Source organism: Pygocentrus nattereri, chromosome 12 (genome assembly GCF_015220715.1).
Source record: "Pygocentrus nattereri isolate fPygNat1 chromosome 12, fPygNat1.pri, whole genome shotgun sequence".
Classification (NCBI taxonomy): domain Eukaryota; kingdom Metazoa; phylum Chordata; class Actinopteri; order Characiformes; family Serrasalmidae; genus Pygocentrus; species Pygocentrus nattereri.
In genome coordinates this window covers 16,561,665-16,585,428 of record NC_051222.1, presented here as the reverse complement: position 1 = coordinate 16,585,428, position 23,764 = coordinate 16,561,665, and the positions used below count along the sequence as shown (strand labels likewise).

The 23,764-nt window shown below is 41.7% G+C and overlaps 1 protein-coding gene across 7 annotated transcripts in view; it reads right to left on the bottom strand.

Annotated features, from left to right (window-relative positions):
• LOC108429807 (immunoglobulin-like domain-containing receptor 2) overlaps positions 1-23,764 on the bottom strand; it is a 55,050-nt gene that overhangs the window by 18,086 nt on the left and 13,200 nt on the right. For 5 of the 7 annotated variants that reach the window (XM_037543631.1, XM_017701825.2, XM_017701826.2 and 2 more), the window contains exons 3-4: positions 12,261-12,380; positions 1,554-1,610 (exon numbers count right to left, since the gene is read on the bottom strand). In XM_037543631.1, the coding sequence (XP_037399528.1) occupies positions 1,554-1,610; positions 12,261-12,380 (177 nt within the window). The remainder of the gene's footprint in view (positions 1-1,553; positions 1,611-12,260; positions 12,381-23,764) is intronic. The other 2 variants (XM_037543632.1, XM_037543633.1) reach the window with 2 other exon arrangements.

The following is a 23,764-nucleotide window of genomic DNA, read 5'->3' as shown; positions in this document are numbered from 1 at the left end:
ATCTACCTGTCAAATTTTTATGTAATATCAAACAATATCTGTAAAAAATGTAAAGAAGTGCAGTTGTATCAACTTTCTGGAAGCTCAAATTTTGTTTATAGTAACAAAAAAAAAATAAAAACCTAAAAACCCTTAAAAGTTAGTTACTGGGCTGCCTTCAAACTCTTGATTACAGTGTAATATATATATATATATATATATAGTGACGATTGGCCCCTCCCAGTCTTGTCCATGTATTCTAGTCCACATGCTTTTTGTTTTGATCCCCTGTCTGGCCCCTTGTTTTCTGACTCTGCCCCTGATTATTCCCACCTGTTATCCCTTGTTAGCCTTCTTGTATTTAGCCCTGTGTTTCCCCTGTGTTGCTGCTGGTCTTTGTTGTTTGGGATGTTGTTTGATATGTTTGAAGTTTGATGTGTTGTATGTTGTTTGATCTTCCGGGCCTGTTGTTTGTTTAACCTGTTCATTTTCATTATGTCTGTCCCACCTTATCTTCGTCTTGGCTCTCTCACCATGGACCGTCTAGACCCTGATTTTGGATTTGCCCGTAATAAATCTTGTTTTTCTCTGCACATGCATCCCTCTCCTCAACAAAGCTCCTCATTACACACACACACACACACACACACACACACACACACACACACACACATATATATATATATATATATAAATATACACACACATATGAATTAATTAATTAATTTTTACATGACCATTCTTCAATGTCTCTTTACACCTAAGAATTAAACAGGCTGTTTTAGTTGCACTGCCTTTAAGACTCATATATACGTAAATATATGTGTGTGTGTATGGGTCTCTAAATGAGTGATGGCAGGAATGCTTGTTTTATTTTATGTTATTTTATTTTTATTTTATCTTATTTACTACATGTAAATGTTTGTCAGATGTGAGCTTTTGTAACCAAAACCAAATTCCTTATATGTATAAGCATACCTGGTCAATAAAGCTTGATTCTGATTGGTTGCATGTACATGTAATTCAAAAAGCAGTCCAGTCTGGTGCACTCCTTATAACTTCAGTGTGAGTGTGTGGAAATAAACTACTGCAGGCTGCAGAGGCGGTTACATGTAAATGCATTGGTTTTCATAGCATCGCAAAAACATCTAATGTAAAACCTATGGTTTCCTTATTTTCCCCACACAGACTGTAGTAAAGAGAGAGAATTTTACCTTTTCATATAGTTGTGTATATCAAGGTCTTTTATTTAGTTTTAGCTCTTTTCACAATACAGGCCATTTCACCAACTCAGTGTGGTTTGAGTGAAGTGCCGAATGATTTAGACAGAGGGTTTGCAGATGCCTCCCATTGCTTGTTAGCTACACCAACCTTGTAGCTCCAGTACAAAACTAAAGACACTAAACATGTTTTGGCTGCTATAATACATCTGAAAGGGAAAATCTGATCTTAATCATTGAAGAGGGTTTATTAGTAAAGTGCATTGTCTTGTTATTAGATCAGCGGTTATGGAGAAAGGAAGTGACGTGATCAGTGATGTGAAACACTGAGACACAGGTGGGGGGAACCCATACCTGGCATAATCTCCAAATCAAACTCAGGCAGGAGATCATCAGCCATACTTGTCTGACCTGGAGAGAGAGAGAGAGCAAGAGAGAGAGAGAGAGAGAGAGAGAGAGGGAGAGAGAGGAGAAGAAGAAGGAGGTGCAAGATGACAGAAGTGGGTAAATCAGCAAAAGAGGTGAGCGACGTGATTTGAGAAGAACTGTGGCAGGTAGTGGTGGCTGGTGCATGCAGCAAAGATATTCAAGAGCGAAAGGATGAATCAGATGATCCACCTGTAGAAGAAGCAGCAACACAGGGTGTTATTATACAAATTCAGCTTGTACATGTGTTATTAAAGATTCTTAACAATGGGTGGTCTTGGGCAATTTTGCTATCATGATATTTTCCAAATACATCACTGTTTTAGATGATACTTAAGCCTGCGTTAACAAAGTTCTCAGTGCTGGTTCTGCACATGAGCAACAAAATGACATCATATCATTTTCTTAGAGATGTTCACAAGTCACTTAATGCGAGTCCAATCTCAAGTCTTTAGTAGAATTTTATCTTAGTCTCATTATCAGCTACTGGCATTGCACGGTACAAAAATAAACCAGAACAAAATACCTGTCAGGTTCAACATGGATGCAAATAACAGACCTTTCATTACAGAAAAAACTTCAGTGTGAAGACAGTTTAACTGAACTGAACTGCTTTGCATAGTAAATGCAGTGTTTAACCCCTTACATAGTCAGGGCCCACCAGCAGGCCCAAAGCTTTATTCCACACTTCTATAACTTAAGAACAGCTCAGGTAGTTTGCACTGTAGTCCCTGTAGGTACTGAGTAATAAGCTTTGCTGTATAATTATTCTGGGTGTTATGGAAAGAGAAAAAAACAACTTCAACGTTTAAAACAGGCTAGCTAGTGCAGCAGCTAATCAAGATTACGTTTTAGTACAAAAGGATTGGGATTTCTAAGTTAGTGAAATTTTAGCTAGGTTAGCTGACAACTTCGGCTAAATCAGCAAGTGCACTAGCTAGCATACTTACTGCATATTCACAATACAAGCCACATGCAAGCCAGGACTTTCAAGTTATTCTGGCTTTTTCCATCTTTTGTTCTATCCAGCAGTCTGAAAGTTTTTCCTATAATGAAAGGCTCATTATTTGAAGCCATGTCAAACTTGATGTTGCTACAAGCTGCAGGAAAACAGCATTGCAGTACGCTACTGATTGTACATGACGGTAACAAAACTGTGGCAAAAGTTGCACGTAAGGTTAAAAGTAAGGTTAAAAACAAAAGCTTTTATTGTTAACCACACTAAGGCTGGCATGCCTATTTAAGCCTGCAAGTCATTCTCAAGTCTGTAGTCTCTAACTGTACACCAACAAGGTGGAGGTACAAGATAGAGGTTTCTAATAAAATGGCTGGGCACGGTATTTCTCTTAGTTTCCTCTTCTCTCTTTCTCTCTCTCTCTCTCCCACTGTCCTCCACGCCTTGTCTATATCTGTCCATTAGCTGAACTTCAGCAGACAGGCCAAAACTCCCAGCTGAAGGAGGAAATTAGGACTTTTCATATCAACACTGTGTAAAAAAGATGAGTGTGCAGAGAAAAGTATATTGCATGAGGCTAATGAACGTGAGGGTTTCATAAGGTTGTTGAGAGCTTAGCCAGTGTCTTTTAAACTGAAAGTCAATGCAGAAAGAATAGGCCAAATCTAAACCTTAAAAGTCTAGAATTATTACTGTAATTTTCTTATACTATTCAAACGTAATACCACTACAACCACATATTTAGAGCTCCAGTGTGTAAGTTTTGGGGATTTAGAGACCTCTCTGGCATAAATGTGTAATTCCTTGAGTGGATAAATCTAAGGATTTTGAGTGCGCTGAAAAAGAACTCTAAGAGAACTCAGTCAAAACCTGATGAAGGACGTGTTGTCTGAAGATGTAAGTGAATGCTATCATGGTAAATATTGAGCCAGATCTTCTCTTTGGGTCTGAACATATTATGCAAATTCTTACATAGAGGAGCTGAATTACACAAAGAATAACACAAATTTGCATTGGATGGGTGGGTAGAATGTGCATCCCCCTCATCACTCAGCACAATGATAACTAATGGAGGCATCTATTAGTTGATATAACAGAATTTTCAGTTAGCGGTGTCCTCCAAGTTTGTTACTTTGCTCAATGATGACGCATTAGTAGCAATTTGAAAACATGGTAGTGCTTCCTGTGTTCTGGAGGGAAGCTATGAGTGAAAAATAATTAACATACTATACTACGCATCTGTTATTGTTTGCAATAATTTTGACTTCTCTTATATAAAACCATGAGACATGCTATTACATAAACATCCATCCTGGTGATCCACCCTACAGAGTTTAGCTCCAGCCCTAATCGAAACACACCTGACCAGGTAATGAAGGCCTTTGTGATTATTTGAATAACAGAGCCAGGAATGTTGGTTCTGAACTATCCAAGGTGGTAGGTATCCAAGACCAAGCTTGGGCACCCTGCATTACATTACTTCATCTAATGAACCACAATAAAGACTAAAGGCCTATGATAGTACTGCATATGTAGGTAGAACATACAAATGCACCAAACACACACAAATACACAATGGTTTACCACTTTTGTTGTTCTTGTTCTTGTCTTGGTAAGCTGGGTGCTCCTAATCATGACTAGTGTGTATGTATGCTGTATCATCGCCAATCACAAACATGTGATAAGCGATTTTTAAGCCATGTTTTATTACATTTCTGCTTTGTTTTTTCATTCAAACTTTGCTGAATGTTTAATATAACACCCAAGTTTAATACCAAACATACATATATAATATTCCACACAGTATTCTACAAAACTATTAATCTCTCCAGCTGTTAGGTCTAGATCAGGCCAGACTGCTCTGCTGTTTGAACCAAAGTCACTTTAACAAAGTTGTAGCAGACAGACAGGAAAAGGGCTTAGATGTAGCCCGAGGACCTCCCGGGCTATGCTGCTCTAAGCCTACAGCCAGAAAGGCTTAAATTAGCCAGAGCTTGGAATTCGCTCTCTATGCTTGGCACCATGGTAGGGTGAACTGCTGAGGTCAGGGATATAATTCCTATTAGCTTGACTGCACAGTATGTGTAAGAAATCGCTGTTCTGACACAAAGCTGTGTATTTGTTCTCAAGAACTTTTGGAGCCCCCTCACCCTGCTGGCTTCAACACTTTTAAGGCTTTTGAGATTTTTTCGGGCTAACACATGAAAAGAACACACGAGAAAGAAAGTATGAATATGCACTGAGAGCTGGGGTGGGTTATACATGATGATATTCTAACATTATTGCTATATGTTGCATTCATTGCCAGTATTTGTAGAATCCTGACTTACTGAACGTTTGTACAATTCTGACAAGCCCCACAACTCTTAGTTGCTGCTCCTACACCTATCAAACTTTCAGCTGTCTCAGAGCATCTGTAGCACTTGTACTAAAAAACCTAAACATGTTCAGTAGCACAAAATATAATGTAAAAAATATAACCTATACATTTTAAAATATTATATATATATATATATATATATATATATATATATATATATATATATATATATAAAGTCAGTTTTCAAACATGTACTCCAAAAGGATTCTGGAAACCATACCTATGTTAATCAAACCAGGGAAATGTTTTTGCAACTGGACGTAAAAGCAGTAGGCTTTCATGTCTAAAGCCCTATTTGAGCTGGATTAGTTGTACCTGAAGAGGTGTTGTAAATTAAGCTAAGTGATACTTTTTTAATCCCACAACCAGGGAAATTCCACCTCTGCATTTAACCCATCCGTGAAGTGAAACACCCACATACACACTAGTGAATACACACACACTAGGGGGCAGTGAGCACACTTGCCCGGAGCGGTGGGCAGCCCTATCCACGGCGCCCGGGGAGCAATTGGGGGTTAGGTGTCTTGCTCCAGGACACCTCAGTCATGGACTGTCGATGCTGGGGATCGAACCGGCAACCTTCCGGTCACAGGGCCAGCTCCCTAACCTCCAGCCCACGACTGCCCCAGATATTGTAATTTGATTGATTACTGAGATCTGTGATTTTAATCCAGTATGAATCTGCAGTGTTCATAGTTTTTACAAGTCCATTAAGTAATAATTCCAGAGCATATTACCTTCTATGATTCGCTGAACTCTGAGCCAGAGAAATATCAAATATCTCAAACATATCTCTCGCAATACATTTTCTGTCTTGATTAATTTAATCTCAACTTGTGCTATTTTTTAAATCCTCTTTCTTTTATTTACCTCAAAAAGTGCCTTTCTCAACTCTCATTCACCTTTCAAACACCTCAAACTGTCCTCACAGGAGTTAAGACTGCTGCAGTTATGAACCCTTGATAGTCATTTGGCACTAGCTGCAGAGAAAGGGTCCACCGCTGCTAACTTGCCTAATCTTTGCACATACCGTGTATTCTCCGTACGACTGCGCCAAACCATAACATCAGTACCATGACGAATACACATCCCTAGTTGTCAGAGATCATTGTGATTGGCTGAGAGGCGTGTCAATCCTTATTTTTCCAATGGACAAATGTATGCTGGATAAAAATGTATATTTTGAACCTATAATCCTGCATAGTAACAAAGAGGTAATGCTGGAGCATTCTGTCTGCTCCAACCAGTTAGCAAACCTCCTAAAGATGAAATGTTGCAATGTTTATTATTATGTATTATGAAAATGTTTTCAAGTACTGCGATTTTACCTTTCTGCCATATAATCCAACTCTAAGGATGGCTGAAAAGTCTGTTAAAGACTGAAGCCATTTGAGTGACGTAGACACAAGCCACTTGAGCCATATAATCTAAACAGTTTTACAGCATTCTCATGCACACTGTCCAGTGGTCATTACCAAAAGCCAAAACAGCAAACTTCTTTTATCAGCTCATCTGTAGCCTCTCCCAGCTTTAATCACAAAGGAATTACTCCAATGGGAGAAAGGAGCTTTTCATAAACAAACCAGTCCAGAAAACTTCTCAAAATAACCAAGATCCTGTGAAGGGTTTAGAGCCTATTAATATTCCACAATGACTGACATATATTATTTGGTTTTGTTAATGTGCTTTTTATAGGATCTGGGTGTGATTTGCTTTGTTTTCACTATAATAAAATATAAATTAATTATAATACTGCAGTAATATAATTAACATGACTAGGTTGTATATGTATATGTTGAATATTCTGTGCTTTTGTTATTTTTGTTAACTTGTAAAAACTTTGTAAAATCTAATTCAGGATATTTTCATTAGAATATTTTGTTGTATATGTATAGATGAGTGACAAATTAAAGTAAAAAAACCTGAATGAGTGAAAAGACACATAACAGTATAGATGCTGACTTTTTTTTATCTAACAATCATTTGTCACTGTGTTTTGCACACTGTGAAATTAGACCTCTGCATTTAACCCATCCGTGCAGTGAAACACCCACATACATGCACACTAGCGAACACACACACTAGGGGGCAGTGAGCACACTTGCCCGGAGCAGTGGGAGGCCCTATCCACGGCACCCGGGGAGCAATTGGGGGTTAGGTGCCTTGCTCAAGGGCACTTCAGTCATGGACTGTCAGCCGAGGGGATCGAACCAGTAACCTTCCAGTCACAGGGCTGGTTCCCTAACCTCCAGCCCACGACTGCCCCTCTTGTACTGCATCATACAAATAAGCACTTAGTATTCTACCACTATACATCTGTGGCATGTACAGAAATGCTGAATGGGCCCAGATGACCTTGACTTTGACTGAAGATGATGAGAGGAAAGAGGGTTCATTATTGGGGCACGAATAGCAAGAGCTTCAGTCACAGACACTGCTTAACTGGCTAGTGTTTCAATAGGAACAGTGTCTAAAGTGACATCTGCACTTTAGATGTGTGAGAAAGACATCAGTAAATAAGGCTGGAAATTGTGGTCAAAAGTGCACATTCCATGACTCTGATACTTGTGCATTAGTGTGATATGTAAGGAAAATCTAAAGAGAAAATATCCCTCAGGTGACTGAGAATATCAGCAAGAACAGTCCATCCAAAACTAGACAGATGTTATGGTAGGGCTGCAGTGAATAAACTGAGGGTGGTGCAAAAACCGCAGGCACTGCTCTAGTCTTTTCCAACTCTGGTCCTGGAGAGTTACCTTCCTGCAGAGTTTAGTTCCAGCCTGTAGCCAATAAGCTGCCCTGCCGGTTTCTTAACTCTACATCTGATCCAGCCAATCAGGAAGTAGGAAAGAGGTTGAACTAGGCTTTGCAGGAAGGTAGCACTCCAGGACCAGGGTTGGAGACCACTAGTCTACAGAGATGTGGAAAAAAATTACATTGATGAATCACCCTTCAGCATATTCTCTACAAGTGGAAGAATTCATGCGTGGCATACACCAAGAGAACTCTACATGCCTCAATGTTTGACCCTTACAGTGAAAAGGGTCTGGTGCTGTGGAGTTATTCTGACTATCCTGTGACGGAGTAGTGACTTTCAAGAAGACAAAGCCCCCATCCACAGGCCACGAGGGCCCCAAACAGTTTCATAAGCATGAAAATAAAGTAAACTATATGTTCTGGCCTTCACAGTCACCAGATCTCAACCCAAATGAGCATGTAGGGGGAAATTCTGGACCAATGTTTCAGACAGCATCATCATCAAAACACTAACTGAGGGAATATTTTTTGGACGGGAATATCTTTTACCGTTCTAGTACAGCTCCAGTGATTCAGAGTCTTTGTCAAGATGCATTGAAGCTGGTCTGACAGCTTGTGGTCTGTATACATACATTTTATAAAACTGTAACTGGGAACATGAAACTAACTATTCTTCATGCTATAAAACTTCAAACTTCAATACAAAACTAAAAAAAGAGAAATAACCACGACTTTCTTTTCCAGTTTATTGTGCTCTCATTCACATTTGTACAATGGGCCTTCGCATCATCCTCCACTGCTGGACACAGAAAGCCCTTCTGTTGCCATGGAAGCACCTCCACAAGTGGGATATGCTCAGCTATGAGGGCATTGGTCATCCAATCAGCATGCGTCGTCACGTGTATGACATCGCCTCAAGGCCTTTGTGACAGCATGAAGTGACTGCCATATTTAGAGCCGTCTGTATACAAAACACACCTGCCTATTAGGCCCGATGACTCAAGCCGAAGATGACAAGCCTGCCATTATCATCCACCAGGAGCATATTACACCAACTCCATTCAGCACAGTAAATCTGCAGCCTTCCGAGGGAAAGTGCTCAAACTGTGCTCTGAAAATGCTATTTAGATACGCCTGACAAACAAAAAAATCCACTGTATAGACTGACAAGCTATGTGCTCACTGGTACAAGCCTTTTCCTGGGCAAGTCCATACAAAGAAGCCTCTACAACTTTGCCTTGCATCAAGAGCTAAGCTGAGAATGTGAAGGCTATGGAATGAACAAATTACAAAAAAAGACAACTTTTTATAACATCTAGCCTTTCAGCTTTGTGTTAGCGCCAAACTGAAAAACCACTTCTGATTTAAAAAAACACATAAGTCACAAAAGAAGATCTTCACTGTAAAAAGTGTCACCAGTTTAAAGTACATTGAGGTTAAAGTCAAGTACATCTGGGTTCTACTTCAACTGATCTAAACGTATTATTCTGTTATAAAGGAAATATTTCAGCATTATTAACTTACTTTCTATCATGTTTAACTTAATCTAGATCTCTGCTTCTGTAGAACATAGTTAAATACGACACTTCACATTTTACATTGTCACCTACTGTAAATATGTTTCAAGCCAATTGGGAAAAGTGTTGTAATGAATGCCTGTGGCAATATACAATGCAGAAGTGGCAGATTATGTTGCTGGAGCATCCTTTTAACCTTACGTTATGAGAGTGGGTGCACATACAGACCCTGTAGTCCAAGAATGGGAAACACCACCTCTCCCAGAGCCTCATGGCACCGAGCAACATTCCCACCCAACAGGGCAGTTGCTGGTTTTTGTACTAATGGTTTTGAGTGGTGGGTCTGTTCTGGCAGTGGTGGTTTGAAGGTGGCTGAGATGAGGCCCTGTAATAACAGTAAACAGGCTGTGTTCTGGCAACCGCATCTGGCCCACATCTGTGCCACTACTTTATGTGGCATCTAAATGCTGGATTTGGTCCAGGTTTGGGCCATATTAAATGCGCTATTTGGGTAAATACAGCTGGCCAAACTACATTTAAGTGAGTGCAAACCAGGGCAGTACAATTCATCACATTGAAAACCAGTGACTTAACCATTCTGCTAGAGAGCCTATTACAAAGACAAAAACTAATCTGTCCTTAATTACTTGACTGTAAAAATGTTTTAACGCTATAGCAGAGCTTCAGTGGGTGCTGAGTACCCATGACCAACTAAACAGAGAAGCCACAAGAAAATAATAATATGTAACATATTTTTCTGTTCATTTTTATAAGTTTCAGTCAGGAAAGCTTCTCATTCCACTCCTCATTCCACTGCTGAGTATGTAGGTTAAACTGTCTGCTTCAATGGAACCACGCAGCGTTTTCAAGTGCCAATCAGAACACAGCTAACACGTAAGAATAAACAGGCTACAACTAGATAACATTTAACTTTACACACTGCAATGCACTGCTACAGGTTTCTGGTGATTTTATTTTTTAAAACATGGGCCCTATGGGTGTTGTTAAAATCCATAAAATCAGTATAACTCAACACGACACAACTGAGTTCCCTCCCGACTAATGTGTACAAGTTACAAAAGATTTAGTGATCATGGAAAGAGGTGGTCACTTCGCTAACAATCAGCAGAACCAATGCCTAACCTGCCCGTGCATCAAACAACACACTGTATATATTTATGTAGGCCTACACAGACAAGGCTGGTCAGAGAATGCTGTTATTTATACAGTTCAACAGCGCACAAAAATGTAATTAGTATTTAGTAATTAGTATTTCAGTAGTATTTTCAGTAGTATTTCTCTTTAATAACACAAAATCACAGTCTGGGCTTGTTTCACGTCCAGTCAGTGTCACATTATTTTAATACACTTCTCTCTTTGCATAGTGTCATCAAAATATTTATCAGCTTTATCTGACTTTATGTCTATTTAGTGCAGCCCTAGTGCAAACCAATGAACTATATAATAGAACTGACTATCTATGAGTGTTTTTTTTACTTAGAAACTTAGACGCAGTTTAAACTAATGCAAAAAGATTCATACAAACTGTTTGCCTGTTTGAAGTAGGTTATGTTTTACAGTGTTGGAAATCCAACGGCCTTGAGTTACACAACTGACTGATCAGTATGACTGAAACCTTCCACAGCCACGAGACAAAAGCATAAAGTACAGTTCACATCAAAAGATTAGTGGCTGTGAAGTTCTGCAATAAATCACTCTGCTAAGTCTTTAGATGCGTAGCATTGTGGTCTCCCAGTGAGACCTTTGTGAAGCTGCTCCCATAATTTACTGGGGCTGTGAAAGACAGAGGTGCCTCTCGACCCTCCTCCTGCCTACAGCTGTTGTGTAATGGCCAGACAGAAACTGTGTGAAGGGGAAACACAACATGATAATGGGCCTCTTTGTAGAGCCAGTTGATGTGAGAAAATCCCATAAGGACGAGAAGCTAAAGAGGTGTCTTCTCAAATGCTCTGTCTACTTGTTTCCAAACACAGAATCTATTATTGCAGTCGAGCTTCAAAGCCTGCTCTGAAATCATGAATACAGTGAAAACAAAGGACCAACATCGTTACTACATTGAAAAAAGGCAGTAGGGAAGCCTCTGTGCCTTCTATGCCTTCAGAGAAAGCGTAAAGGTTTCTGTGAAATTAAAAAAAATGGGGAAAAAATGGAAAAAACGTACTTAATATCATTAATCGTTGAATATTTAATCATCAAAGGCATTGTATTTAAACTTTGCAAGTATTTTAGAACTACAATTATTTCATTGTTAAGTTTACACTGGAAACCTTTGATTTCTCTTGGGACCAAATTAGTGAGAAATCACGTCACTTTAGGCCTTATGGAAGTTCTAGATACTTCACTAACTGTGAAGATGAGTGGTCGAGTGGTAGCCTGGCCCACCACAAGGTAAAATATATAATAATGTCAGTTACAAGCTTCAAATACAATAGGGGGTATCTTTTCTAAGCTTAGAACGTCCATCAAAAAAGGACGTTAAGTCCACATTAATGGGAATCACAGGTAGCTTACCGCTAACATACTACCAGAATCGTATAGGGATTAGCATTAAGGTAGATGTGAGTTTTTTTAACCAAGTTTTGACATTTACTCCCCAAACTGAAAGACCAGCTAACACTCAAAATAATCCACTGGAGTTACTTGACTGGAATGTGTAGATCATTTCCACATGAATAAAATCTATCACAAATATTACTAAACCTAAACATCTGTTGTATTTTATTCATGTAGAAATTACGTTCATATTTGAACCTAAAACAACACTTTTTTCAGCAATATTCTAACTATAGAAGAATTCAACACCACATGTCTTTCCAAACTTGCTGTTGATTGTTTTCATCTTTTTTGTCACTGATGAAGAGGAAATTGTAGCTACAGCCAAAGTTTGTATCCTAAGAACATACTTGGCACGATTTCCCTTCCTGTGTTAGCAAATTCGTTTTCAGGCCTGCGTGGCTCTATTTCCTGTACATGGTGTCCGACTGTTGCTGTGCACTGTTGCTCACCCAGAACCAGGAGCTCCACTTGAGCTTCGTTTTGGCCTTCCAGGTCGTCTGCAATCACCACCTTGCACAGGTAAACTCCACTGTCCCCCCACTGCAGCTCTCCAATGCGCAAATCAGCTTCTGGACACAGACAGAAACAATATTAAACTTTCATATCTTTCATATTTTAACTGTCAAAACCAAAAAAGTAAAACAATATTCTTCAGAACTAAATGCAACGTTATTAAAAGGAAACTTCCACCTTTTTTAAGTTTCTGCATAACTGAACTGTTAAGAGTGGTTTGACGTGAAATGCTCTGTTCTAGAGAAACCAGAAAGGTGATAGGAACCAGACGTCTGAAGCTTTTAATGCCTCCCTCACAAGGGCTGCCAGAAACCCGGGTGTCGGCTGCCATTTGACCAAGCACTTTTCAAAGTATTGGATAATATATTAATTAAAATATTAGAGTTCATGGAGCGCTGACCTATATGCATGGAACCAAACAAATTAATAGGCAGAACCAATCAGAATCTCCATTTCAGCTGGGAGGCCAAGCATTTCTCAAACAGTAAAGCCTTCCTGATTTACTACGATACACAAATGAATGCACCAGGCCACAGTTTGGTACTGCAGTATTTACTAAATATCAGTGTGAATATTTTTTATTGCTCCCACACTTGCACAGCACACCTTCCATGTTTGGAGCGGAAATATCAAACTTTTTTTTCAGTTCGGCCTCTTTTGATGTGTCTGCACTGAATCATTGTCCGACAAAAATTGTGGGTCTCAGTCTTCAGTTTGCTGCTGGTGGGAATGCATTTTTGCAATGATCCGCGACAAACAAGACAATTCATCACCAGAGTGTGCTTTTCTCTGTTCTCATCTGCACTGTACTGTCTGCCTTTTTAACACTGTACTCTTTACAGATACTCATGCTGTTCTTAGAGCACAAGCTGCTGTTAATAACTTCAAACAAGCAATAACATTATAGTTAAGAAGCACTTTATATTTTGGCACAGGGATCACATAGAACATATTTTTGGTCAAGCATCGGCACCCTCATTTGTTCATTTCAAATTGGTAAACCAACCATAAAGAAGCAGAAATAGAAGTAAGGTTTATTAGTATTGCTTTGGCTGTGATTCCCATAGACAATAAGTGCCTCTATTTTCTGTTTTCTATATCATGGTGGTGAAGGTGAGAGTAACAGAGCTTTGGCACACATTAGCGGTTGCAGTGGGAAACCAACCGAACCAAATAAAACACATTACAAAAATCCAAGCCCTGGTTAGCACTTCAGAAAATGAACTGAGTATGAAAACGTCAAAACATACACTGGCACAGTACAAGAATAATTTATACAGACATATTATCAACATGAACCGTACGTTTTTACCCACCACTTTTGGAAGTGTGGCATAACCTCTGTTATAACTGTTATAAGTTATAAGTTACCTCTCCTTGGATCACCACCTTATCGTGGTGGAGGGGTTTGCGTGCTTGAATGATCTTAGGAGCTATGTTGTCTGGAGCAAAAGCTCCTGGTAGGGTCTCCCATGGCAAACTGGTCCTAGGTGACAGGTCAGACAAAGTGTGATCCATAATAACCCCTATGAAGACACAAAAACAGGATTTGTGTACCCTGCCCGGAACAGGGTTACCGGGGCCCCACCCTGGAGCCAGGCCTGGGGGAGGGGCTCGCCAGCGAGCGTCTGGTGGCCGGGCATTTACTCATGGTGCCCGGCCGGGCCCAGCCCGAAGGAGTTACATGAGTCCCCCCTCCCATCGACCCACCACCAATGGGAGGGGCAGTAGTAGGGGTTCGGTGCATTGTGGATCGGGCAGTGTCCGAAGGCGTGGACCTTGGCGTTCTGATCCTCGGTTGCTGAAACTGGCTTTTGGAACTTGGAACGTTACCTCACTGGCGGGGAAGGAGCCTGAGTTGGTGCGCGAGGTTGAGAGATACCGGCTAGATATAGTCGGGCTCACCTCAACACACAGCTTGGGCTCTGGGTCCAATCTCCTTGAGAGGGGCTGGACTTTATTCTTTTCTGGAGTTGCCCATGGTGAGAGGCGGCGGGCAGGTGTGGGCTTTCTCATAGCCCCTCGACTCGGTGCCTGTATGTTGGGGTTTTCTCCGGTGGACGAGAGGGTAGCTTCCCTACGCCTTTGGGTTGGGGAATGGGTCCTGACTGTTGTCTGTGCTTATGCACCGAACAGCAGTTCAGAGTACCCAGCCTTCTTAGAGTCCTTGGGAAGGGTGCTTGAAAGTGCTCCTCCTGGAGACTCTATTGTCCTACTGGGGGACTTCAACGCTCACGTGGGCAATGACAGTGAGACCTGGAGGGGTGTGATTGGGAGGAATGGCCTCTCTGATCTGAACCCGAGTGGTGTTCAGTTTTTGGACTTCTGCGCAAACCACAGTTTGTCCATCACGAACACCATGTTTGAACACAAGGATGTCCATAAGTGCACATGGCACCAGGACACCCTAGGCCGCAGTTCAATGATTGACTTTGTAGTCGTGTCATGGGATTTGCGGCCATGTGTTTTGGACACTCGGGTAAAGAGAGGAGCTGAGCTGTAAACTGATCACCACCTGGTGGTGAGTTGGATCAGGTGGTGGGGGAAGATGCCGGTCAGACCAGGCAAACCCAAACGCATAGTGAGGGTTTGCTGGGAATGTCTGGCAGAAGAACCTGTCAGATTGATCTTCAACTCACACCTCCGTCAGAACTTTGACCAGATATCGGGGGAGGTGGGGGACATTGACTCAGAATGGGCCATGTTCCGTTCCTCCATTGCTGAAGCGGCTGACTGTAGCTGTGGCCGTAAGGTAGTTGGTGCCTGTCGGGGCGGTAATCCTCGAACCCGGTGGTGGACACCCCAGGTGAGAGATGCCGTCAAGCTGAAGAAGGAGTCCTACCGGGCATGGTTGGCCTGTGGGACACCAGAGGCAGCTGGCAGGTATCGACAGGCCAAGCGATCTGCAGCTTCAGTTGTTGCCAAGGCAAAAACCCATGTATGGGAGGAGTTTGGTGAGGCCTTGGAAACTGACTTTAAGTCGGCTCCGAAAAGATTCTGGCAAACCGTCAGGCGACTCAGAAGGGGAAAGCAGTGTGCCACTAGCACTGTATATAGTGGAGATGGTGTGCTGCTGACTTCGACTGAAGACGTCATTGGGCGGTGGAAGGAATACTTTGAGGACCTTCTCAATCCCACCGACACGTTCTCCAGTGAGGAGGCAGAGTCTGGGGACATGGGAATAGGCTTGTCCATTACTGAGGCCGAAGTCGCTAAGGTAGTTAAGAAGCTCCTTGGTGGCAAGGCTCCAGGGGTGGATGAGATCCGCCCTGAGTTCCTCAAGGCTCTGGATGTTGTGGGGCTGTCTTGGCTGACACGCCTTTTCAACATTGCGTGGACATCGGGGGCGGTGCCACTGGATTGGCAGACTGGGGTGGTGGTGCCTCTTTTTAAAAAAGGGGACCGGAGGGTGTGTTCCAACTACAGGGGAATCACACTCCTCAGCCTCCCTGGCAAGGTCTATGCAGGGGTACTGGAGAAGAGAGTCCGGCTTATAGTCGAACCTCGGATCCAGGAGGAACAGTGCGGGTTCCGCCCTGGTCGTGGAACACTGGACCAACTCTTCACCCTCTCCAGGATTCTGGAGGGTTCATGGGAGTTTGCCCAACCAGTCCACATGTGCTTTGTGGATCTGGAGAAGGCATTCGACTGTGTTCCCCGGGGTATTCTGTGGGAGGTGCTTCGGGAGTACGGGGTACATGGCTCTTTGCTACGAGCCATTCAGGCCCTGTACAAACGAAGCTGGAGTTTGGTTCGCATAGCCGGCAGTAAGTCAGACTCGTTCCCAGTGAGAGTTGGACTCCGTCAGGGCTGCCCTTTGTCACCGATTCTATTCATAATTTTTATGGATAGAATTTCTAGGCGCAGTCAAGGGATGGAGGGTGTCCGGTTTGGTGACCTCAGGGTCACATCACTGCTGTTTGCAGATGATGTGGTCCTATTGGGGACATCAGGCCGCGAACTTCAGCTTTCGCTGGATCGGTTTGCAGCCGAGTGTGAAGCGGCTGGGATGAGAATCAGTACCTCTAAATCCGAGACCATGGTTCTCAGGCGGAAAAGGATGGAGAGCCCTCTCTGGGTCGGGGATAGGCTCTTGCCTCAAGTGGAGGAGTTCAAGTATCTCGGGGTCTTGTTCACGAGTGATGGTACAAGGGAGCGGGAGATTGACAGGCGGATTGGTGCTGGGTCAGCAGTGATGCGGGCTCTTTACCGGTCTGTTGTGGTAAAGAAAGAGCTGAGCCATAAGGCAAGGCTCTTGATTTACCGGTCGATCTATGTTCCCACCCTCACCTATGGTCATGAGCTTTGGGTAATGACCGAAAGAATAAGATTGCGAATACAAGCGGCCGAAATGAGTTTCCTCCGCAGGGTGTCTGGACTCTCCCTTAGAGATAGGGTAAGAAGTTCAGTCATCCGGGAAGGACTCGGAGTAGAGCCGCTGCTTCTTCACGTCGAGAGGAGCCAGCTGAGGTGGTTCGGGCATCTGGTTAGGATGCCTCCTGGACGCCTCCCTCGGGAGGTGTCACAGGCGAGTCCACCTGGGAGGAGACCCCGGGGAAGACCCAGGACACGCTGGCGCGACTATATCGCCCAGCTGGCCTGGGAGCGCCTCGGAATCCCCCTTGGAGAGCTGGTGGAAGTGGCTGGGGAAAGGGAGGTCTGGGCTTCATTGCTTAGGATGCTGCCCCCGCGACCCGAACCCCGGACAAGCGGAAGATAATGGATGGATGGATGGAAGTTCTAAGTTATAACTCTGTTATAAGTTATAACTCTGTCATAAGTTATAACATGAAATGATTATGAATATGCTGCTTGATGCCTGCCACACTGATTTACAATAATTTCGAGACCAGCTTTGGGCATAAAACATAATTTTTAAAATTCTTTCATGATAGAAAGTTACATGCAGGATATCTGCATCCTTATTTTTTACCACTGTTTTACCATCATCAACACTGCATATAAAACTCTGACATATTAAATAAAATGGCTATATTTGTGTGGTAGATATTCTGACTTTATTTGATGACTTTAGACTCTGAAAGTCAAGAAAGACTTGAGACTTGACTTTGACTTCAACACCAGTGACTCGGATCCTGTGCACCCAGTGTTCCCCCAAAATCGTCAAAATTATCTTCAAATAAAATTTGACTTTTTTTAAACTAAGTTCAACAGGAATTCTTTTCATGTGAATTTGCAGTACTCTTTGAATATACCAGTACGCCTGCCATGGCTATTTGTGCTCTATGGAGAAAAAAAACTGCTAACGTGCTTTCATTAAAAGGCTAAAGATTCCAGTGCGCAGTAGTATGGCTGTGCTGGTGAGAGCTCCGGGCTACAGTATGGTTACCATTATTCAGTGTTTTGGCCTTAAATTAGCTGAAGAATGCAGAACGACTTGTTTAGAACTTGAAGATTAGGACTGTTGACTTTGGACTTGACTTGAGACTCGCCTGCACTGACTCAGGACTTGAATCAAGACTCAACTCTCTTGACTTGGGGCTTGAGAATAAAAACTCGAGACTCTTACTTGTAACTTTTATTTGTTCCCTCCTCTGCTAAGTTTCTCTACAGTGAATCATTTCACACCAAACTACTCTGAATCACTTTGTTGAGCAATAGATGTAAAGTGTTTTTTCATTAAACTTAACACAGGGTGCAGGTACTAATATATACAATACAAGCCAAACTATAATTATGGAAGCAACATTAACTTTATAAAAAATAAACATTAGTAAAACTGTCATTTTTAAAATAAATAATGGACAGTTTTAAGTTTATTACCAGAAAACTAAAAAGTTTGCTTAAATGTCTGCAGCATTAGTGCACAGCTAATAAACTTAATGTTTTGCTCCTGGTGAATATCATGTATAATATACCACTGTGTGATCAACCCCCTAGCCATCACCAACTGATGATACCATCATGGGTTTTTAGAGGTGCACAAAAAAAGAGCTGTAAATACAAACGGTAGGCCACTCCTCACTCTGACATACAGAGGTTCCTCTTAACCTACATCTGCGGCATCTTTCTCCAGTAACAGTAAACAGCTAAACAGCTTAACCATGTGAAGTGGCCTGAAGGCTACGGTTACTGTAGCTCTGCAATGTCTTTATTCTTTTAATAATCAGTTAGGGTGTGTTGTGCTGGTTTGAGTGGATCAGACACAGCAGTGCTGCTGGAGTTTTTAAACACCTCAGTGTCACTGCTGGACAGAGAACAGTCCACCAACCAAAAATATCCAGCCAACAGCATCCCGTGACCACTGATGAAGGACTAGAGGATGACCGACACAAACTGTGCAGATTAGCTATCGTCTCTGACTTCACATCTGGACCAACAAGGTAGGAGTGTAATAGAGTGGACAGTGAGTGAACACAGTGTTGAAAAACACCAGTTGCACTGCCGTATCTGATCCAACTGTGTTCTGTAATTGCAGAACTACAAAGTGCACCTATATGGTAAATGGACCTGATAAAATGGACAAACAGCATATATACAAGAAAGTGTACTTAATGGTCAGTGTACACGTGAACGCAAATCCGAGCCATTTTCACAACATTAAGATCTTTTCCGTAGCACCATCTGAAGAAGTGAAGAGATGCGCTGCTCCAGATGAAAAATAATGTGGAAGAATTGGGGAAGTCTGGAATGTGTCAGTAATGACTGTTAAAATGTAAGCGGGGGAGCAGGAGGGTTACAGATCCTCCCTCAGGCTGGTAGACATGCAGTGAGTAAACAGACCTATTTCAGGAACAGGAAATGGTCAACACAATGGACGGCCCTTCCTGTAAGGAGCAACAGTGTAAACTGACTGCCCGACGCAGACTGACTGAAAGCTGATGTGGAAGAACAGAGCTAGATTACATATTATAATAAGGGGTCAGGAGTCACGTTAGATAGTAACGCAATGAGACCACTTACTGCTACACTACCAGAACTGAAACAGAGACCCAAAAAGTTCTTACACTGAATCTGAAAGGATGCAATAAAATGGTTCATTGTCTTGCTGAATAACTGACAGAGGACGTTTCAGGCCACCCACTTGTTTTCTGATCCAAGAATGGACACAGATCAACCCCCACACACTCCACCCAAAGAAGACTGGGAAAAAATGAGCATAATGATTTTTTTTAACTTCACACTTCAAACAAATAAAGCATTTTAAGGGCCCACATTAAAGAAAAACTCATTTCCCTTACTTTTCTAGAATAAAGGAATTTAAAGTAATATGCAAACACTGTCAATTTCAAAATGTACCGTGAACTTTCCCAGTCCATAAAGTCCTAATGTGAATGCTAAGCTGCAAAAACAACCTATTTTGAAGTGATTATTTAATAATAATAATAATAATAATAATAATAATAAATTACATTTATATAGCGCCTTTCACAAACCCAAGGTCGCTTCACATAGCAAGACAAAAAAAAAAAACTATACAGAGGAGGAGGAAGAAAAATGTGCATTAAACAGAAAAGTCTTTAAGTCAGATTTAAAAGAAGAAAGAGAAGAGCAGTGCCTGAGGGATTGAGGAAGAGAATTCCAGAGTTTGGTGGCCATGGCACTAAAGGACCTCCCTCCCAAGGTGGAAAGTCTGGTGCGTGAAACAGCAAGTAAGTTAATGCTAAAAGATCTGAGAGAGCGAGAGGGAGTGTAAGAGGTCAGCAGTTCTCTGAGGTAGGGGGGAGCAAGATTATGCAAAGCTTTGAAAGTGAGAAGTGAGAAGATTTTAAACTTTATACGGGACGGGACCGGTAGCCAGTGTAGCTGAGAGAGAATGGGGGTGATATGAGCTGAACGCTTAGTGTGGGTGAGAACTCTAGCTGCAGAGTTCTGAATGTACTGTAGCTTTTGGATAGACTTTACAGGGAGACCAACAAAGAGGGAGTTACAATAGTCAATGCGGGTCATAATGAAGGCATGAACCAGAGTTTTGGCATCTTTATCAGACAGGAACGGTCGGAGATGAGCAATGTTACATAAATGAAAGAATGCAGTCTTGGTGAGGAATTTGATGTGCAGATCAAAATTGAGTGATGGGTCGAGTAAAACACCAAGATTTCTAACAACAGGTGCAGGCTTAACGAGCAGGCCATCAATACTAACTGAAAAATTGGATGACTTTGATAGTAGAGGTTTAGGGCCAGCCAGTAAGACTTCAGTTTTAGCAGTGTTTAGCATGAGAAAGTTATTATGCATCCAGAGCTTTAAATCAGAAATACACTGAATTAGTGTACAGGGAGGGGTATCTGAAGGTGTGTGTGTACTGAGATATAACTGTATATCATCAGCATAACAATGGAAGTTTAGTCCATGGCTACAAATAATCTGCCCAAGGGGTGAAATGTAAATTTCAGGGAGGAGTCTATTCTTAAAAGGGGCAAAATCATTAAGCAGTCCAGAGACAGTGTCATTATAAAGAGAAACCATGCTCTCAGGGGATGATGGGTTATGTAGGTCAGACAGGGCTGAAGACTGAAGAGAAGCAGCAAACAGATTAAGATTGACAGACCTAATATCACGATAGAAAACAGAGATTTTTTCACAGGGGGGAGGAGTAGAAATATGAAAAGTACATTCAATGAGCTTATGGTCAGAGATACCAGAAACTGAACCAGAGACAGAGATATCATTCAAACCAGTAGAGCAGAGTAAATCAAGAGTATGACCATGAGTGTGAGTTGGAAAATTAACATGCTGCATCAAGTTAAAACACTCTAAAGCAGAAAGGAACTCAGATGTGAAAGAGCATTCAGTATCAACATGGATAGTGAAGTGACCAAGCACAATTATGGCAGAGCAAAGAGATGAGATGATTGTAAGGAGTTCATTAAGTTCATTATTTCTGCGATGTCACCAGAACCAACTTATTCACATATCTCCACATATTTACCCTGGAGCAGTTTAACTCCACCCATTCACAAAGAAGTTGTACACAGTGTTTCAGTTTTGAGTGCTTTCTGCATGAAGCACAATACAGCTCAGTCAGAGATCACATACATCAGTCAGGCGCAGTAACAAAAACAGCCTAAGGGATAAAGAGAGGTTGGAAAATGATCAAGTAAAACTAAATGATGACTGTTTTTGGTACACTGTTAAAGTTGTGAAACTTTAACAAAGTTTAAATTTTACTTCAAACTCCTTTATTAAAAAGTGAGGAAAATTCTGTTTCCTGTGTTATGGGCCCTTAAAGACAAACAGAGTACACAATATTTTGGAGAAACACTATCCACACTGCTGCCAGGTGTCAGTCCTGTCCATGTGCTCCTTTGTTTTGGTTTTAGTCCTGCCCCCTGTTTGGTTACTCCGCCCCTGATTGTGTTCACCTGTCCCTCATTGTTACGTGTATTTAAGCCCCAGTCTTTGTATGATAGTATTGGTCTTTGTTTAATGTGTGGATTCTGGTTTTTGTCATGTCTGTTCCTCGATCTGTCCGTGTCGGCTATATGAACCTGGACTGTTTTGACCACGACCCTGGATTTGCCCATAATAAATCTCACTTATCTCAGCGTGTGCGTCTGCCTCCTCGCTCCCCCTTACACCAGGAGCTGCAATCTAATTGACAATGCTTAATAATAATGACAACTATTGTTATTTACAGGCTCTCTGGGAGTGTTCCTAATTTGTCTTTATGATGCATGCAGTTGTTCAGTGTTCAATCAACCCTAATTGCTGCGTTCACATTTTAGCAGTAGACTGATGGATATCGATTGTTTTCAAAGGAGCCGCAACAGAAAATTCTGCCGCTGAGCTCAGTTTTCTTTTACCATCAACCCAGGTGGTGAAATAAATTGTTGAATTCCAGGATCACCCAGTATTATATAACAAAAAAAGGCCAGAAAGTGTCTCCCTGTCTTTCTTCCACGTTAAAAAGAATCAATGTTGCTAAAGCTCTTCTCAGATATTCATCCAGCTTTGCCGGTAACATTGGAAATATTTCAACTATGGAAATATTTCCATTTCTGTGTGCCTCCTTCTGTTGCATACCGCTATGAAGCATCAATGCCAACATGTGAATACAGCATTAGTGATTTCCCTTATTACTTCCTTACGAGGCCTTACAAATGAACCTTTATAACACTCCTTGAAGTCTATATTCCTTCTTCAGAGGTAATGTACCCCCTGTTTACTGTTTACTTTATTCTCAAAATAATGCAGGCAAATGTTTAACTGTCACATCAAGGGTGTCTCCATTTTTTTGGAAAGTATATCACAACCTCAACATGTAACTATGTAACCGCACTATAGCATTAACATAGAGGTATAATTAGCTTAATCTGGGAATAGTTCATCTGGGTGCGTTTTTTATTCCTATTTTTCAAATATTCTTATAAGAATGGCAAAAACAAAAAATATTACAATGTGAACTGCCCCAATATTTTCAGCCCTCTCGTTATAACTTCTATGTAACCTGAAGGTGTCCAGAGACAAATTCCAGAGGCTAGAGATCTCCAACTCATCCTATAAGGGATCAGGGTGATTTGACAAACTGCTGTCCTCAGGAGGACCCTGGCACCGGCCCACAGTGTTTGAACATAGCTGTGGGTTCACCAGAGGAACCACCGCCCATTAACATCCTCCATACAAAAGACTAAACAGAGAGAGAGAGAGAAAGAAAGAGGGAGACATAAGCAGAAACAAAAAATCCTCTTTGCTACTAACATGCCTTCTTTTTCTACATACACACAGTGTGAAAGTGAGATTTAATGCGGCGTAAATCAAGCTGCACAATTTAAAATGCTGAGCACACTTGCAGTGCTGTCTGAAACAGTGCCAGATACCACAGTGCATTCAATGGACTTCCTCTCCAACATACCACTGACCACTGCAATGCAATCAGTTTGTTTGTGTGGGTATGTACTGTAGCCCCCACAGACAGGTTAAAGGACTCATTGGGGTTGCATGGTGTCCACATTTTTCATTCATTTAGACCATTTCTAAATATTACCAAGTTGGGAGGAGGTGTCTGTTGCGAAAGCAACTTAAAAGCATCAAAACATTCAGTTTCCTTACACGGTCACCAAATAAAGTGAATGCAGTGCATAATTTTCAATCCATCATTCAATAAATATCAAACCATCTATCCAGCAACAATTGCTAAGTGAGTGCTGCTGACTAGGAGAGAGGAGCTGGTAAGCATTAGCTTAGCCAGCATAACTGCTCTGGTCACCAAAGAACAGGTCTGATTCTGGCAAACCGAAGCTACACTGGCAGTACCGTTTAGACGACAGTGACACAAATTTAAGGAAGCAAACTCAAGCAACTCAAGGATGTTGTAGTGAAAGAAAGCTGGACAGAAACCTGTTATGTGGTATTTGTATCTGTAGCCTGGTAGCTAACCTAACATTAGCTTAGCGAGCAGGCTACAGACCGAAACAATGCCACAGTCCACAGTACAGGTCCGATTCTAAATAACTGCCCTGCTGAGACGAGTGTAGAC